Consider the following 18,475-nt stretch of genomic DNA (forward strand, 5'->3'; position numbering starts at 1 on the left):
AAACAAACTCATACTCAAGCATCTGAGGGATGCACTGGAACAAGTCTGATCCACAGAGGACCCTCCCCTCAACCCGTAGGACCCAAAGGCCACAGGACACCCCCCAATGCCTGTCAGTCCTTGTGCAGACACACATAATGTTATGCCTGATTGGTGAAACTGTTGTGAGGCTACCAAGGAGAATCACTGGTTGACAAAGATAGAAGCGTTTTGAGGAGTTTTGTTAGAAACACCAAGAGTGGTGGCATTTCATCATATACAACCACGCTGTACAAATGGAGATACCCTGATCCTGAGCTGCATCCTTTTTTCATGCTTCACGGGAGGAAGCATATTTATGTTCACCCATTGTCATGTGAAATATGCTGCAGCACAAAAAGCATCTGAAGTGCTGAGCAGAAATCAGATCCCCCCTCTCTGTCTCTCTCTATCTTTCTGTCTCTCTCTTTCACCGTGAGCGCACACGGTCCACACCAGCGCAGTGAGAGTGCAGCGCGTCCAGAGAGTGTCTCCTCCCCCTCCTCCTCCTCCTCCTCCGACCAGCACGATCCAGACCCCCGCGTCCCACCGCTCGGAGCGCACGCACAATGTCTCCAAACACCTGGACGGAATCGGTGGCGGCAATCTGGTCCCCTCGCACCTTTCACGCCCCATCGTAGCGCGCCTTTTGGTGGGAACGCGATGTTCTGGATGTATTTTTTCCGGAGACTGTAAAGTGGAGGAGAGCGCAATTCGCCGAGACCATGTGGGGAGCGGACAGGTCCCTGGGAGGGAGCACCGGAGGCAAAGGGCGATTCTTGTAAGGAAAGCGTTATTTCGGAGAAAAACAAAAAAACAAACAAATAAATAAAAATAAAGATCCGTCCATGAAGAAACAACGAGAGAAGAGATGGTAGAGAAGTAAGTGCGCACACAACAAGTTGCAAATTGAACACTAGACTGGTGATGGTTAGAAATATTCTCCGTGAAATATCCAGCTGTTAAGTTTGATCTTCGGGGACTGAAAATGTTTGGAAAATATATTTATTTTTCATTTCTAATGGTGCTTCAATTAAATTATCTTTTTTATTTCTCTTTCTTAAAACCATGCATACAGCTCATCTTATTCTACTCTTACAGCTTCCACTAGCCCGTACAAGTGCGATGTGGTAATTGTGTGGGAGATGATGGTTTTAATGACAAAGGTGCTGCCCTGCACATGCAATAATCTCGAAAGCTATAGAAAAGAATGTGCATTTCTATCGGATTGGCTCGGCTTATTACTGAGAAATAATCCTATCCATGAGTTGTTTACAGTAAAATGCTAGCCGGTGGGACCTCTCCGAGTGGTTATGTAATTGCATTTACTGTAGCAAGCTGTTAGGAGAACGAGGATTGTGATATAAAGTGTTTAAATTTTAATGAGCTTCCATTCAGTGGTTGGATTTGTACAGTGGAACAAAAAAAAAATCAATGGTGGGCTACTTCACGTCCTATAGGGGGACGTGCAGCATGCCCCACTGCTGCTATAGAGCACATACTGTAGGTTGTAGGTGTTATATACCAGGATGCTGTCCTTTATTTATTCTTATTACACTGAAACGTTTTACTAATATGACGGGGCTTTAATGAGATGAATGAGTTCATGATTACATCCAGCTCCATTTACAGATATATACATGTAGTCCAGATGTTGCTGATGTTGGGAAAATTATTACATGCCAGTGAGAGTGAAGCGACCCCCATCCTACTGCTTTCTTCTGTTAAGGAAGTATAATAAGAAAGCCTCACTATGCAATAAAGGCGCGCAGTGTCTTTGTTGTGAGTCCATGTCTTCAGAGATCTTCACATGCCTCCTCTACTTATTACAACATGCGCCGATGCAAGCAAGACGCTCCACGCCTCAGCATCAGACTAGAATGTAACCAGGCACTACAAACACCACGAAATTCAGCATAGCAATAACAGGCTGAACAATACTCTCTGTCAGTATTGTCTTTTGATTTTTTTAAGGCATAAAGAAAAAGCAAAAACAATAAATCAATGGTGCATGTTGTAGGATTGTGCAGGACTATGAATCAGTCAAGACTGCACGCAATAAAACTTTAATTCAGCTAATGCAAAATATTCCTTATACATATTGCATATATGTTGCATAGCGACACAGGGCAGTACAGCAGAGAGTTTTTTGGACTCAGCCAGTTGTTGTTGATGTCAACTTCTGTCCTCTCCTCGATGCACCTGGGAATCGATCTTTTTAGCATGCTCGGTCTCTCCTCGACTCTCATTGACCGTCCACTGTGTCCAAGATGGACATTCGAATCTCGTAGCTGGTTTTAAAGTCTCCATTTCCTCACGGAAATGGACTCTAGAGGTTTGAAGAATGGACACTTAAGCGGAGGGAAAGGAAACATTATCTTAAAGTGGGCTGTAAATGCAAACGTCTCTCTGACCACAAACGATTTTACAAACTCTTCAGAGAGAGAGAGACAGAGAGGCCACCTCTCATTAAGGATCTCTTACATTCTTAATTCCATTTCTTGGTCGATGTAGCGGAAAACAGCAAATTGAAGTCTGATGCACAAAATGCAATATAAATATTAAGTTTGTGCCTTTGCCGAGTCTGCGGTTTGAATCAAACGGTCGCTGGATGCGCGCTGCGTCAGAGGAATGAAGAATGGGCCACGGTTTAGTTCACATTTACCGCAGTTGTGCTGACCGTGTCTTTCAGAAATGTCTGTTAGCAGCACTGTCACATATTTCACATACGACCGAAAACCATTTGCATTCATTTACATTTTAAGGACGGGCGGGACAATGAAGAATATTCTGCAGCATTCTGTCTCGGAACATTTATATGAGTTTAATGAATAATCCAATGGGAGCATAGTGAAGAATAGAGACTAATTAAGTTATTAATTATAAAGTTTCCTTTTTTTCTCGAGATCGTCACTGTATCACCAACTATTAGGCAGCTTAGACAGACATTGAGACGACTGCACACACATTAATGGGTTCCGTCTTTGCAGTGGCCGCACCTGACCTTCTTGACCCAAAGTCTGCCGCCCACAACTCTAAACCTCGCCTTTCGTTCTCGGCAAAACCAGTTGTGCTGAACACCCCAGAGGATGAGTGCGACACCCGGACTACAGTCATGAGGTGGAAAACCGTGTCAGCCATCTTCTTCCTGGTGGTGCTGTACCTCATCATCGGGGCCACCGTGTTCCGGGCGCTGGAGCAGCCCCACGAGAGCTCCCAGAAACTGGCCATTCTTGTCGAAAAACTGGACTTCTTGGCCACGCACGCCTGCGTGAACTCCTCTGAGCTGGAAGATCTGGTCAAGGTAAGGCGCAGACATCAGCATCGCATTAATAATTCAGATCTTTTCCTTTCTGCTGCAGCACCCGACGAAACGCACGCTGCTCTACAGGTTTTTTTTTTTTTTTTTAAACAAAGCCACAAAGCCGTGTACAAAGAGGGAACAACATAACATGTTAAGATCAATACCAGTATCTGACAGCCATTCTTTATTTCTGTAACTTCGGGAGATTTGCGTCTTGCGGTGCAAACAGTGAATTTGAGCAAACAGTGCCAGAGCTTTCGCCTCCTTAGCCGCTGGTGGTGGATTTATTTCAGCTAATTTAAATATTTTCCATAGATCTTACATCCTGCTGGATTATGAGACAATGTACCTTGAAATCCAACATGAACAACAGCAGTTTGTTACGTTTTGTTTCCAGCCAAAAGGCAACATTGCTCCTGCTTTATCTTTTAAGCATGGCCCCGATCCAAGATTGATATTACAGGTGGAAAAGAAGATGAAGGCTTTACAGACTACTGAATTTAACCCAAACTATGATATATACTCACTTGCCACTTTATCAGGTACACCTGTTCAACTGCTTGTTAACATAAATAGCTAATCAGCCAATCACATGGCTGCAATTCAATGTATTTAGGAATGTAGAGTTGATCAAGACCACTTACTGAAATCCAAACAGAGCATCAGAATGGTAAAGAAAGGGGATTTAAGTGACTTTGAAAGTGGTATGGTTGTTGGTACCAGACGGGCTGGTCTGAATATTTCAGAAACTGCTGATCTACTGGGATTTTCACACACACCCATCTCTAGGGTTTACAGAGAATGGTCCGAAAAAGAGAAAATATCCAGTGAGCAGCAGTTGTTTGGACAAAAATACCTTGTTGATGTGAGAGGTCAGACGAAACTGGGCAGACTGGTTGGAGACGATAGAAAGGCAAAAGTAACTCAAATAACCGCTCATTACAACCAAGGAATGCAGAATACCATCTCTGAACGCACAACACGTCCAACCTTGAAGAAGATGGGCTACGGCAGCAGAAGACCAAACTGGGTACCACTCCTGTCAGCTAAGAACAGGAAACTGATACTAAAGTTCACACAGGCTCACCAAAAAATTGGAAAATAGAAGATTGGAAAAACGTTGCCTGGTCTGACATGTCTCGATTTCAGCTGCGACATTTGGATGACAGGGTCAGAATTTGGCATAAACAACATGAAAGCATGGATCCATCCTGCACTGTATCAATGGTTCAGGCTGGTGTTTGCGGTCTAATGGTGTGGGGGATATTTGAGCATTAAATGCCACAGCCTACCTGAGTATTGTTGCTGACCGTGTCCATCCCTGTATGACCACAGTGTACCCATCTTCTGATAGTTCTGAAGGCAAACGTGTACATCTAAATGAAACCATGTTTTGGTATGTGCCTTAACAAAAGCGTCTCCACACACATAGTTGTGTAACATCAGAAATCAGCTCTGTACCCAATTTCTCCTTTGTGTATATTATATAAAACATCATAGGAATCAACTCTCCTCAAAATGGATCCAAAAGCAGACAGTACGACAAAGCCAGGCACAAGAACAGCTTAATAAAGAGGGAGGAAAATCACAAAGTGGAAAATGGTGAAGATGGAAGAATCCCTAGGCAGCTGTAGGCAGGCGGTAGCTGTTGTGTCGACCGGAGAGACTGAATGCCGAGGCTGGTGAAGCTCACCCAAGCGAACTGGGGACAAAGAATAAAACAAGGCGTCAAAAAAGTTAAGTAAGTGGCAAGAACAAGAAACATTTTCCTTTGCTTGATGAGTAGATAGATGAATGCAGGCGAGTTAATCAACCAGGGGACAGATAGAAGGAGCCGCCCAGGGATTAGCTGCCAGAGAAACCTCAAGGAGGGGGAACAGAACACTCCTTGAGCCTGAAGCCAGTGAAAAACTATGTCCACTGCTTGTTGGATGCTGATTCTCATTCAGGAAGCATTAACCTGTCTATAAATACCGAATGAAATGATTGTTTTGTCAGTAAGACTTGAAGGCTTATAGAAAGCGCTGGTGTTGATTGACAGCTTTGATTGACACGTTGTTCACGTGCTGCTGTCTCTGTTCTTGAACTCGTCCTGGCCAGTGCTTTTACTCCAGACACAAAGTAGGAGGCAGGAAGCTGCCACGCAGTGTTTAGGTGAGTTTAATGTTTGGACTCCAATGTGATACTTGAAACAAGTACAAGATATACTAAACCAAGCGGCTATCGAGAGCCACAGGAGCAATCAACAATGAAAGGAAACGTGATCGGGTGAGGCTTTTATCTGGCTTGCTACCTACTGGTTCATCACACAAGTCATGGTCAATGTCAAAAAAATAAAGTCTTTGAGGGGCCTGGTTCCAAACTGGACAGGTGACAAACATCAAATAATCAAAAGCTGCTGGGATTCAAACTAGTGCTTTATCAATCAAATATGGATGTTACACAGGTATCAGCCATAAAGTAATAAGTATAAACTGTTGCATTACTACTGATTAAATGCTGTATCAGTTTGGACTCCAAAACCAAAAGCATAGGTCTTCAAAAGGGGGTGAGGGGGCGGGAGCAAAATCTTTGATTGATTAAACATTTTTTATATGTATATATATATATAAAAAAATTATATATTGTTAAATGTATTTTTTATTTTATTTTCCCTAAGAAATTTTATATATCTTTAAATACACATTAACATGAATCCAACATATTTCATAAATGGAGGCAGAAGACTTTATCTTTCAGTCAGCACTGCACTCATTCAGCGACACAGGAGCTGTCAATCTATGCCTCCTGTAAACAATAGACCCCGCCCCCATCGTCACTGAGCCAACTGCATATTACACTCTACACTCTGACTCTGTCAGCTTCAACGCAATGGGCTGAGAGCCTATTCAGTCCCCACGTGAAATCCAGAAGCACTCTGCAATATCAGCAGAAGAGCCAACTACTGAATAAAAAAAATTTATGTGAACCTGACGATAAATGGATTTCTACTAAGACATGTTAATAACGTCGTTGAGGTTGGCAGTCTGCACTCATACTAAATTTAAGGCCAAAACGTTAATCATTAATTTCAACTGCAAATGCACAACGCCAATATACCGCAAGTATCCGTATTGATTGAACATCCCTCTGGTAAAAGACACCCACTGGCATCGTGACTCCTTATGGATCGGTCCATCTCAGCGTCACACTCGTCAGGGTCGATGAAAAGCGTTTCCTCTCGGGGAATCAGGCTGGCATATTGCACTTGTGGATGATGATTACTTTTCTAATGTGTGAGAGTAGAAAGGTCTTTAAATCTCAGTGGAAAACTGATTTGTCTACCATGTCCAGTCGTGGCCCACGCAGCTGCAAGTCTGTCAATAACGGTAAAAGAAAAGTTTTTAAATGTCAGTGTTAGATAAAAGGGATGCAGAAGATGAAATAAACAACACATGCATATTTTTTTTTTATCTTGAGCAAGCAAGGCTACTACATAAAGCAATGCCTTAGACAATTCTTCACGGTTTTACGGAGAAAAATCTCGTGACTTAACATGATCTGGTAAACACTGGTCCAGTTTCTTGAAGTGTAGTTTTATTCAGATCAGCTGTCCTGGAAATCATGCAATACCAGTATAAACTTATGAGTTACTCTCCATTTTATGGGTTTCATATCAATGAGTAAAAGAGCAGTATTTACTTTTGGGTGAGACTGTCTGTAAAATGTGTCCATGGGGAATATGAAGCAGATTACAAATACATAAAATGGTGATCCTTACATCAAAAGCCTTTGTAGCTGTGGTGAGCGTGAGTTATATTTAAATAAATGCACCGCACAGATTTACATACAGGCCCTGATTGCATTAAAACTGACCTCCGCTGTCGAGAATCTATAACTGAAAAATGTCGATCTCCCACCTACTCTATATAATGAGGTTATTTTCGACAGAGCGTCGTGTGACAAATGGCTGCCTTTAAGATGCCGAGCTTATTTTTAAAGGTGGTGACGGCGGTCTCTGTCCTCAGATCATCACTCTTTCAGAATGACTGTGAGATGATGATCTCCCGTCACAGTGAGGCCTCAGCCTTTTTATTTATGTTACCGGAAACACACTTTTTTATATATGATGCAATTAAGCTGCTTCACTGGAAAGACCATTATTCTTCAAATACATGTTAAGTGATGAACCCAAGCAGCGGCTTATTTGTAAACGACACGACTCCTAATACTGAAGGGCATGCTACACTTAGGTTGATTAGTTTGACGTTAGGTGATGTCCTTTTTTAAATTAAGTCTTCTTACTAGTATATAAAACTAAATGAAATCTGTATAAAATGAAGCAAGTGGAAGGCTTGCTGCCAAAACCTGTGTTTTCTGACGTACATCGAATGAAATAAAAGTGAAAATTTGTCCTGGATTTTGAAATTTGGGACTGGGTACCATTTATTTTTGGTCTAGCACTCCACTGAAGTTTTTATTCCTGAACAGCCTCTTTTGTAAACACATCACTTTCTTTAAGAACCAAAGACTGTTTTCATCTAGTACAAATACACTGATTTTCTAAGCCTTAAGCTACTTTTTGGTTTTAGCATCTTGCGTTGTTGACGTACATCGATCAGGCATAACATTATGACCACCTTCCTAATGTTTTGTGATTCAGTTCGGAATCTGGTGAAGTTTGTGTGTGTCAGGCTTCATCCTGCTGGGGATGGATGCTGCCATCAAGGAGTGTCATTACTATGGGGTGGGGGTGCCTGGTCTGGTCTAGGTGGGTGGTACATGTCTAAGTAACATCCACATTAATAAGTGCCAGGTCCAGAAGTTTCTCAGCAGAACGCTGAATTGTCCCGAGATGTTCAATGTCATTCACTTCACCTGTCAGGGGTCATAATGTTATGCCTGGTCAGTAGAGATAGGAAAGTACTTTTCTAATGTGCACATTGACAGCATCTGCTAGAGTTGTATGTACAGATAAAGAAAAAATCTTAGCCCAGCAGATCAATAGTCAATTTCTGTCACTCTTTAGGGAATATAAAATCTCAATCCATCCACCTCTTATCATACTATGTCAGTCTGGTACCTGCCAGCAGTGGTTTAAGATTTTATTCTTTACCTCTGATCTTACCTTCTGTTCTGTGTTATCATTATTCGTAGTGATTCAAACTGCCTCTCACGGGCTCAGAGAAAATATCATCTGTCACTCTGGGTGCTGTCATTCCACTCAACATTTGTATTAAATAGACACATGACACGTTGTGTCACTGGCTTTTCCATTTGTGCTCATTTTAGTTTCCAGAAACTAAGTGTTTATATGCAGGGTATTGTCCTGCACCCTGGAAACAAAACTCAAATGGACTGAATAATTATTGGCTCAAGAACTTAAGCCTAAGGAAACTGGGGACTTTTCCCTCAGGGAGGCATTTAAAATCACTTACTATCAGTGCTATCAGGTTGATTATGATGTGGATCAGCATCGACCTAACCTAAATCTTGGGATTTATCTTGGTCCACCCAAACAGCTCTGCTCCTCATCCATCACCGAATATCTCAATGAGTTCAGCAGGCTTCCAAGCAGGCATTTCTCTTATGATGATTTATTTATACGCAGCTCCAACTCAGGTGCACGCCCCCTACGTTCAGTTAATTATGTACAGAAACGCACGCAGGCACTCACACACATGATGTGATCCATTGCGCTCTCTCTCGTTGATCAAACGCCAGTCAGCAGAGGATTGAGGAGAGGTGCGCTCTCTTTGGGAGTAATTAAAAAAAGTGAGTGATGTCAAAAAGCTCAGACGATTCCATCTCTCCTGGCAGCGTGGCTCAGCTCAGAGGCGGCCAGCGCAGTCTTCGCATTATCCCGTTCTTATCTCATGTTGGTTTGCATATAGCTGAGTGCCACAGAGCAGTGATTTAATAAGCCCACTTGGCTGGGAAACAAAGAGGCAGACTGAGCCAAGCCCCTTCTGATTGTGTGGTTTGTTAAATGATCATTTTAGAAGCCCAGCATAGGGCTTTAATTTGAACCCTCTCCTGTTTCATTTGTACATTGTTAGGCACTGAGCAGATGAAAATACTGAACTAATAATGACTTCACCTTTGTAAATTATTATTGGTTCATCCTGAATGCATTCATGCCTTTTGACTGTGTGTAAATCAGCTCTGTCCTCCACCTCATTCGCCTTTACTCATAAAACAGTGAGGCTTGTTAAATTATTGCACCATAAGTTCTGCTAAAACACACAGAGTTTGACAGAACAGTCAAACTACTGGTGCTTTTCAGCCGACAGAGAGCCAATTCAGTTTCACTTCACGCTCCAGTTATGCTTGGGAGACACAATCACACTGTAATGAACCAACATATTCGGCAGTTAAACGCTCCAACCAAGAATGTGGCTACATCTCAGATGTATCTCTGCTGCTTTTTGTCTTTGCGGGTTTAGTCCAGGAACACTCATCAATCTATTTCTGGTCAAAATGTTAATTGGTTGTCTGTTGATCCAATAATCTGTTTACATAACATTATGACCACCTTCCTAATATTGTGCTTCCAAATTAGTTGTAACTCATCAGAGAATGGACCCAAAGAGCCTCACTAACAATGTTGTTATTGAGGGTATTTGGGTCCTGTGGGTTAAGTGGAGGGGCCTCTGTGGATCATGCCACACAACCTTGATCAGTTTGGGATCTGGAATTTAGCCAGGTCAATGAAAACATTGAATTGTTACAAGATGGTCAATGTTTTTTAATTCTCCCGTCAGTGGTTTTAATGTTATGAAGCACTGGTGTAGTCCAGGGGTCGGCAACCTTCAACACTCAAAGAGCCATTTGGATCCGTTTCCCACAGAAAAGAAAACACTCGGAGCCACAAAACCCCTTTGACATCTAAAATGAAGATAACACTGCATATATCGTTTTTACCTCTATGCTAGGCCTATAGTGTGTTGCATTTATGACATGAAATAACTGCTACAGAGAAAACGAAATTGCATTTATGTAACATAACAGGGATTTATCCACGGTTGTCTTACCTGGGGACGAAAAGTCCAACAAATAGCGGGCAGGGCTTGCAGGCGTGTGTCGCACATCGGCAGTTGTGACGTATATTTTGAGCGACAAAAAATTAAATACATTTTATTTTAATGATAAAAGATCATCATCAATTCAAATTTAGAATTATATTTAAAAAACTAACGCACTAAAATAAAAATACATTTGAATCAATTACTCGATAGCAACTAGTAAATGTGCTGCAATGCACTGTGGGAGTTCAGCGTTTTTTGGTTGTCTGATGTTACAACCGTGAGTGTGGTGCAGCATTCATTGTCATTCAGTTGTTGTGTAGCTCTCGCTCGTTCACTAATGAGTGACTAGTTGCCGCTATTCTGAGGCAGTTAGCGTAGAAAAAGTGAACGTCCTTGATCAATGTTCTTGCTCCGTGGAAACGTTGTGGAGGGTAAAGTCGTAAATGCAACTTCTGCTTGGACACCCCCGCGTTAGCTCGCGGTTAGCATTAGCATCATCAAGAATCCCCTAAATAAGCATTAACTCAACGTAATTTCAGGCACGATTTATTTTAACCTAATTACATATTAATTTCTTACATATTAATCTGATCTGATATGAAGTGTCTTACTCCAATAATTTCTTTTAAAAGCCAAACCAAAGTTGTCTATGACTGGCAGTGGCTGGCATGTGATAAAACTTGGTAGTGAGTGTTATTGATTTTTTCGGTTTTGGCCTCCAAAGGTACAGCAAGACGACATTTTCATGGTTGAAAGTGACAGCATTCACCTCAGGCTTCCCTCTGTTTTGCCTCCAGTTAACATCGTGACGTCTCAGTGACTTAGCCCATGAAGGGGTCTATAAGGTTCAGATTATGTTACAACAATGCTCCACAACACCAGCCCTGACCTGTCTTGTTACTTATTACTCGTTACTTTAACATATGCCGTTACATTAGCTCCTGTCTACTCAGTTAACAACCCAACATGCAGTTGTTTCAACCTTAACACACTTAGTCTTTGCTGCCCCATCACGCTCAACATTTGTTCGTTCATGGAAACGCTTTCAGTTTCAGAATGATGATCAGACAACGCCCTGACATTGCAGTGACCCTAAACTGTATGTGTGTGTTTGAGTGTGTGTGAGAGTGAGCAGGTGCAGACTGTCATACAGTGTGTGAACGTCATCATTGTAGTATTACAGTTTGGTTCCAGATCGTTAACAAATAATGGAGAGCATCAAAAGCAGCTACTACCCACTGATACAAATCTTATATTTATTAAGGCAAATCACACAGAAACAAAATCTTTTAGGCTGGAATTTTACACTCACTCGCTCACACACCATGTCTCTACAGTTTATTAGAAGCAGCTCTGTAGCAGTGCCTGCTGCTCCCCTGGTGTCTCAAATCTTTTCTCTTTCATTTTTCTCAGTAATGATTCTGTTGAGGGTTTCAGGCGCCACATGGGCCAAGAAGCTTTTTGTCTTGCAGTGGTAAATCGCACCGTTGAGCCGTATTGGCCGGCGCTAGTTCTCAGGTGACATCAGGTTAATCGAGAACTCAGAGACATTTGCTGGTGGTCACTTTCAGTCAGGTTTTCCATTCAGACACATCACACACTATGCAGTTTACAGTCACTACAGGGTCCAGAGTTACCACTTGAAATTCATGGTTGACTTTACAGAGGTAGGTTCACATGGCATTTTTTTTTATTTTTATTATATCTCGCCAGCAACTACCTCTTTTGCACACCTTTGTGCATTCATGTTGTGTTGGAATGACTGAGTTCTCGGCTCTGGAAATTGGCAGGCACTGACAATTTTGGTGCGGGAACAGTTGAGTTGTTGATGTTGGATTTGTCCCTAATCCTAAAATAATGCCCTAAGTCATTTCTTTGACTAAATTATTTTTAATAATAAATATCACATATACAATATTTGGTTCAGTTTTTTTGTGTTTTCTGAAAAACTTGAGAAAATGACTTGGGCCATTGGTTTAACAGAGTGTTGATAAAGCAAATATATGGAAGAGTGTTAGGGCCACCCATGAGAAAAAAAAATAGAGGAGGTAGATTTTGTTTCATCATGCACTTTGAGAAAAAAAGTCCTACTAGAAAAAAGTTGAAGACCTTTAAACCACGGTATGCGTATGGGCTTAAACCATAAGCATATGGTACTGCCGGTTACACCACAGTTAAATAACTTTCACGTGGAATGTTATGGCTCCCCTGATCCACTGCTTTTTGTCACCATTAACCTGTTGTTGAAATGCTTTCAAAACTTTTAAAGAGCAACATGTCTTCATCTTAGCATCTTGCTAAATTATAACTAGTCATACACCTATTGTGACTTCCAGTAACAGTTTGTTCAGTCAGAAGGGAAGTCAGGTAGCAATTAGAAAATAAGCATTAGCTGCACAGGTAAAGACCTTCTACAGTATAAATAGGACTTTGCATCTAGATGTGAAGAACATTGCATCTGAAGTAACACTGGCAGGTTTTGTTCTTCTGTGAATGTTTGAATGTCAAACTCGTGCATTCCACTAAGGTGACAGATGCTCATCTTGTATTCTCACAACTCTTAATTGGTTTTGGTTGAATGTTTACCTCGGCTATCACCTCCTCCTATTCCCGTTGAAAGCTGTTACACGCCACTAATTTTCTTATGTTTCTCAGCCCACGCCACAACCACTGAGGGACCCTATTTTTTTCTTTCCTTTCCGCTCCAGAAAGTGGTTGCAGCAGTTCGTGCGGGTGTGAACCCATCAGGAAACTCATCCAATCAGACGAGCCTCTGGGACCTCAGTTCCTCCTTTTTCTTTGCTGGGACTGTTATCACCACCATCGGTAAGGAGAGTGGTTTCTTACGCACTTCTGAGTCACCGGTTGCGTGCAGTGCTTCAAACATGCAAACAAAATGCTTTTTTTGTCGAACATCAGAGCATGCTTTTAGTGTTGTTCTATATGCATAAAACAGGTATGGGCACATTGACCATTTGGCTTGAAGCTGCACTCACATAGCGAAATTAAACTAAATCAGAAGCTGACTCAGCTTCTAAGGCAATGCTTTATTACAGCAGGACTGCACAGTCAACCAGCCTGCAAATATTAGTCAGTCCCACTCACTTTGCACTTTCCACTACACTTCCTAACTTAAAAACAGAGGCTGGTGTATTTACAACAAAAAAACAGCAAAAAAAAAAGGAAAAACATTCACTCATTATTTTAACAGAGATCACATTTTTGAAATATTAAAGTGCCTTAAGTTGTATCGGCTCATAATTGTGGAAAAGGGCTTATGTGGCTTTCAAGTGACACTTCTGAGGTAGTGGTTAAGACATGGGAAGTCGTGGACTGTCTTGGCCTTCATATGGTAACATGAGATGAAAGTTGACTGATTACTGCAACTGTTGCAACTGTTGCCATCAAGAAACCACTGAGGCTAACAGATAGAAAGCTAAGCTAAGCTAATTCTTTATTTATCCCGTAATGTAAAAGCATTATGAACAGATAAAGCTGTTGGAAATGTCATGCTTTAAAATTTTTAGTGAATTTCAAGTTTAAGTTGGTTTAAAACATAGATCTTCAACAGGGGGTCTACAACCCCTAGGGTGTCTGTGGAGGTATTGCAGAGGGGGTTGAAAAATCTTTGGTTGATTAGACATGTTTTATATATTTTTTAATTTTCCCCCACAAATTAAAATTTCTTTAAATACACATTAACACGAATCCAACATATTTTAGTAAAGGGATAAGGGATAGCTTGATATTGAATGCAAAATGCTAATAATAATGTATATTTATAAATAGCACTAGGCCAAGTTCAATACAGGACACATATAAAAGGGTTAGAGATTGGAGGGTCTTCACTAAACCGTTTCTCAGTAAATCCTTTTCAGTCGCCGTCGAGGTTGTGGCCTCTGCACAAGAACAGAAATTAAGCGTCCGAGTTAAATGTGAACGATGGCGCGCTCCTCTGTATCAAAAAGCTATAGCCTAAAACTTTCACACTCTTAGCTTCTCCATCATCTCTTTTACACCATCTGCACTCTCCCTGTCACCTCCAGCTGTAAGAGCTTACTAATCAGGACACACACACACACACATACAGCTAGTCTGACAGCTCATCTGGCTCTTACAAGTAGACCTTGACAGATCGCTGTGTCTGTTCAGTGGGCTGTTCCCCGGCACCCTGTCAGAGCTCATCCTCACATCAGACCAGCAGAAAAAATAAATTGTAATTGGTTGTTAGAAAATTAACAAGCTTCTTTTTCTGATTTTTGTCCATCCTGTGTAGGCAGAGTGTGATCTTGATGAACGTTATGGCATCGCATTGTTTCCGTATTTCTAGATATTTATTGCTTCTTCTCAATAAACACAGACAACAACACACACACACACAAATTAATCTTGTACGGTTCATGCAAGCAGACCTTAAACATGTCAGCTTTTCTTTTAGGTGGGCTTCATTTCATGTCTCTGAGATTCTGTCAGAGCTCCCAGAGCTGAAAGAAATGTTGCATTGCAGTTGCTTTGCATTGCTGTAAATATGTTTGTCCATCTGGTTGTAAAATCTGTTTGCCTTCCGTAGTCGTGTGTGGGCAAAAAAAAGTACGAGCCGTCGTGGGTCTTCCATCTGCTCACGTGAGATTACGCATGTTTACCGCATGTTTTTTCCTTTTCACTCCCGTCACCCCAGTGATTACAGACTCTGAGCGTACTCTTTACAGATGGAGACCTGACTGGAACATATTGAGGTTTTCTCATTCAGCGAACTGCGACAGTTTGACTTCTGATGCGGACAGACAGGAAAGCTCTGTGGCTTTGTTTGTGGCCACGAGGTGTTGAGAAATAATTTAAAAATGTGATCTGGGATGAACCTCTGTGTTTTGTGGGTACGTGGCGGGCGTTTAAGTTGTGACTTCGCTGCGAAAAACCTCCCTTGCAGGTGGTGTTTTGTGTGTATTATCTTCGACATCGCTCATTCCTGTAAACAGCATGTAATTGCCGTGCTGTCTGTTGGCAATCATCATAATTTTGCCTGATTGGTACAAGATGTTCTGCAGCCTTTCAAGCAAAGGCATCATATTTTAGAGAAGCTTTGTCAGTGACCTGTTTATTAACTACAGTAAATGGGATGGAAACAATTTGTATATTCTAACAGCTGTATTTGGGTAAGGAACACGTGGTTGAGAAAACTGTTATACAAGCAGATTGATTTGTGTTAAACTGACGCACGTTATAAGGAGCTCCTCGCCTTCTCGTTTCCAGCTATACCCTTGGAGGTAATGGGCCGCTATGACTGTAATATCTCTTCCTTCTCTCGCCTCCTTCCTCCCCTCTCTTGGGATTAAAAGAAGTCCAGAAATAATTGATCTCACAGTGCTTCCTCTAGGTGGGATTCTTTAGTTAAGTCCCCACTCCTGCAGAAAGTCACATTTTTTGCAGTGTCTGTGGAACAAAGCGAAACTTTAATCACCCCAAAGGAAATCAATAAACCCTCTCAAGAATGAAAACAATGAAACGGTGGAAAATATCATTTTTTTGTTCTGGATGAATAGCGCTAAAAATAAGACATAATTTAGCTTTCCATCCTGCACAGATGGGAGAGATTGATGGCTCCTGGTGGGAAAGGCATCCTGTGGTGTTTTCTTTTCATTTTGTCATTCCAGTTACGCAGATTAATATCCCCTGAACACCAAAGCGGCGACAAAAGCGCTACGTTTAACAAACCAGCACCATGACGGGGCTTCATTGCAAACAACACATACATTGAACCAAACACACCGTGACCCCTGACTGGAGCTAATGAAGTCACATGTTTGAATGTTTCGCAGCAGTTTTTCTCTCCTAGCATCGCTTAATGAGCTTAAGAGGAAGTCTTAAAGCATTCATTGTCCACCGCGACAGTCTTCACCCCTTCACCGTAACCATGTGTTTGTTACATGACCTAGTCAATAGTGTTGAAAATGAGGTGAAGGATTTATTCAGGGAGGGAGTGTTTTGGTGAAAGCAAGTGAACTGGTTCCTTTAAGAAAAAGTTGAGCAGATTATATAAATATATATTAAGAAAAAAAAAGGGATTTAATAGCAAAGTCTAGCTAAGCCGTTTTAAGCTTATCCATCTATCTTCTCTGCACGGCCACACAGAAGTGTTAAAAACTGATCCAGCATCCTTCTCCCAATGGACTCATCAGGAAAATGCTGAGATGCTGGTTGACATTTTTTTTTTTTGTCCTGTCGGGTGTTACCGTTCTCCAGTGAGAGCCTGGAAGGTCATTATGAGTTCAGCGCCGTGCGGCTCCTATCTAGAGACGGACGACTGCATTAATAAAAGAAAAGTGGATGTAGTTCATTATGCAGACGCCTTATGAGACACGGGTGAATGGGAAAGTTGTGTATGTGGAACAGATGGAAGCAAGTTCACGGCACAGGTCTTTTTGTTTTTTTTTTTTGTTTACCGCCTGGTGATGAAGGGTTTGGAGATGAGATAAAAGGCAGAGAACCCGGGATGGAGTCCTATTTATGTTTCTCTGCAAGTGCAAGTGCACAGACAAAGGCCTATGTGCAGCTCACTGTTCATTTTTCCTTCCCGTCAGAGTTGCTTGAGAGCAGAGGAACAGGGTGAATAGCATCTCCTCCCAGCAAAAGTCTTTACTCAGCTTCGTCTCTCGCTACTGGAATGTCTTAAATCAGTTTTTGTGCCTATCAGCAGTCGTTTTATAGCGGAGTCAGGATTTGCGAAGGAAAAGTTTTCTCTGCTAACTTTAGTTTTATGGAGGGCACAATGTAGGAGCGCTGCAGAGACTGTTTTGTTCTCAAATTCTCTTATGATGCTTCACAACTTTACAATCCGTCACGACATTTGGAGCCAGTGGAGCGCCAGCGCCTGAAGCGTTCACTTACAAACGCCTTCATCACGACAACCAAGGTCCACAGCAAAGAAACACTTATTCACGTAACCAATCAAAAGTTATTTCTCAAAAAATAAATAAATATATAAAAAATACAGCGTAACCACGTGCAGCAGCAAGAAGCCTCCACCGTGCAGATAGGAGCTAGGCAGCAGCACACAAATTCAGCTTTTAACTGATCTGTTTGTGAAAGTAAATACACCTGCAGCTCAAATACGTTAAAATACTTCTATGTGTCTAACTGCAACACGATGAATTAAGGCGATAGAGGTGCTTTCCGAGGTCCTACATTTGACCTGGGACCTCTGATTCTCCTCTAATTAACTCTAATCGGTTTATGTTTGAGTCCAAGTTAGAGTTATAAATTAAATTTGGTAACATTTTGTCAATTTCCTGAAATATTGTTCACATATGTGTATATGTTCACAAGGATGCACCGGCACAACAAGTATGGACAACCCAAAGACACACGCAGTGTAAATAGAGAGATAGGACGAGCTATGTCTATCTGCTCTCATACAATGTGAACATTTACGCGAACATAGGAAAGAAATAAAGCAGCTTTTTTTTTCTATCTTTTGTCTCCTTTTCTCTCAGGATTCGGGAATATTTCTCCTCACACAGAAGGAGGGCGGATCTTCTGCATACTCTACGCTCTGCTGGGGATCCCTCTGTTCGGATTCCTATTGGCCGGAGTCGGGGACCAGCTGGGGACCATTTTCGGAAAGGGCATCGCCAAAGTAGAGAAGATGATTGTGGTGAGGTCCTTTGTACATGTGAGTTTCTTCATCAGTGACAACAACAAAAAAAAGTGTTGAAAGAGTGTCGTGTGTGATTTTTTGATGGAGGGAAGTCACAGTCTGAATTATTTGTTTATTTTTATTGTGTATTTACCTGCGCACAAGAAGCTGCCTGACAACTTAATTACCGATGTACTATGGAGGCAGCTGTAAAATTAAATTGCTGTTGCTATAACGCGGAGCACTGCAGTAGCACTTGTTTGTGCATCAGACCCCAGCAGCCACTGTGTGTGGATACACATTTGGGGTTGCCATGTCAACAGACTCCCGGACAGCAATCTAAAATGCGCTTTGTTTCAGTAATGAAAGATAAACCCAGTCAATTAAATGTCCTTTTTTTTCTTTTTTTTTTTTTTTTTTTGAAGAGAATTGTTTTTGTTGTACTGAGCTGCCTGCATCATGTTTAAGGCAGATGAATCTTGCAGCTGCACACACAGATGGCGGCCCTATGAA

At 41.6% G+C, this 18,475-nt stretch overlaps 1 protein-coding gene and 1 long non-coding RNA gene across 7 annotated transcripts in view; one reads left to right on the forward strand and one right to left on the reverse strand.

Annotated features, from left to right (window-relative positions):
* The first annotated feature begins 506 nt into the window (after positions 1-506).
* The window catches only part of LOC124999568 (potassium channel subfamily K member 2-like), a 30,626-nt gene continuing 12,657 nt past the window's right edge, over positions 507-18,475 (forward strand). For 2 of the 5 annotated variants that reach the window (XR_007111191.1, XM_047574551.1), the window contains exons 1-3: positions 2,236-3,322; positions 13,038-13,155; positions 17,820-17,998. Coding sequence is in view for 4 of the 5 variants with exons in the window: in XM_047574551.1 (XP_047430507.1) it covers positions 2,990-3,322; positions 13,038-13,155; positions 17,820-17,998 (630 nt within the window). In the remaining variant the exon portion in view is untranslated. Of the gene's footprint in view, positions 901-2,235; positions 3,323-13,037; positions 13,156-17,819; positions 17,999-18,475 lie in introns of those variants that run through there. The other 3 variants (XM_047574553.1, XM_047574554.1, XM_047574552.1) reach the window with 3 other exon arrangements.
* LOC124999570 lies at positions 3,179-6,735 on the reverse strand. Of its 2 annotated transcripts, none has more exons than XR_007111192.1 (3): positions 6,470-6,735; positions 4,615-5,024; positions 3,179-3,313 (listed from the first exon to the last, which is right to left on the reverse strand). It is a non-coding gene; the product is annotated as an uncharacterized LOC124999570 (long non-coding RNA). The 2 variants fall into 2 exon arrangements; XR_007111193.1 differs by having other exon boundaries at positions 6,422-6,735.

This window comes from Mugil cephalus, chromosome 21 (assembly GCF_022458985.1).
Source record: "Mugil cephalus isolate CIBA_MC_2020 chromosome 21, CIBA_Mcephalus_1.1, whole genome shotgun sequence".
In the NCBI taxonomy this organism is placed as follows: Eukaryota; Metazoa; Chordata; class Actinopteri; order Mugiliformes; family Mugilidae; genus Mugil; species Mugil cephalus.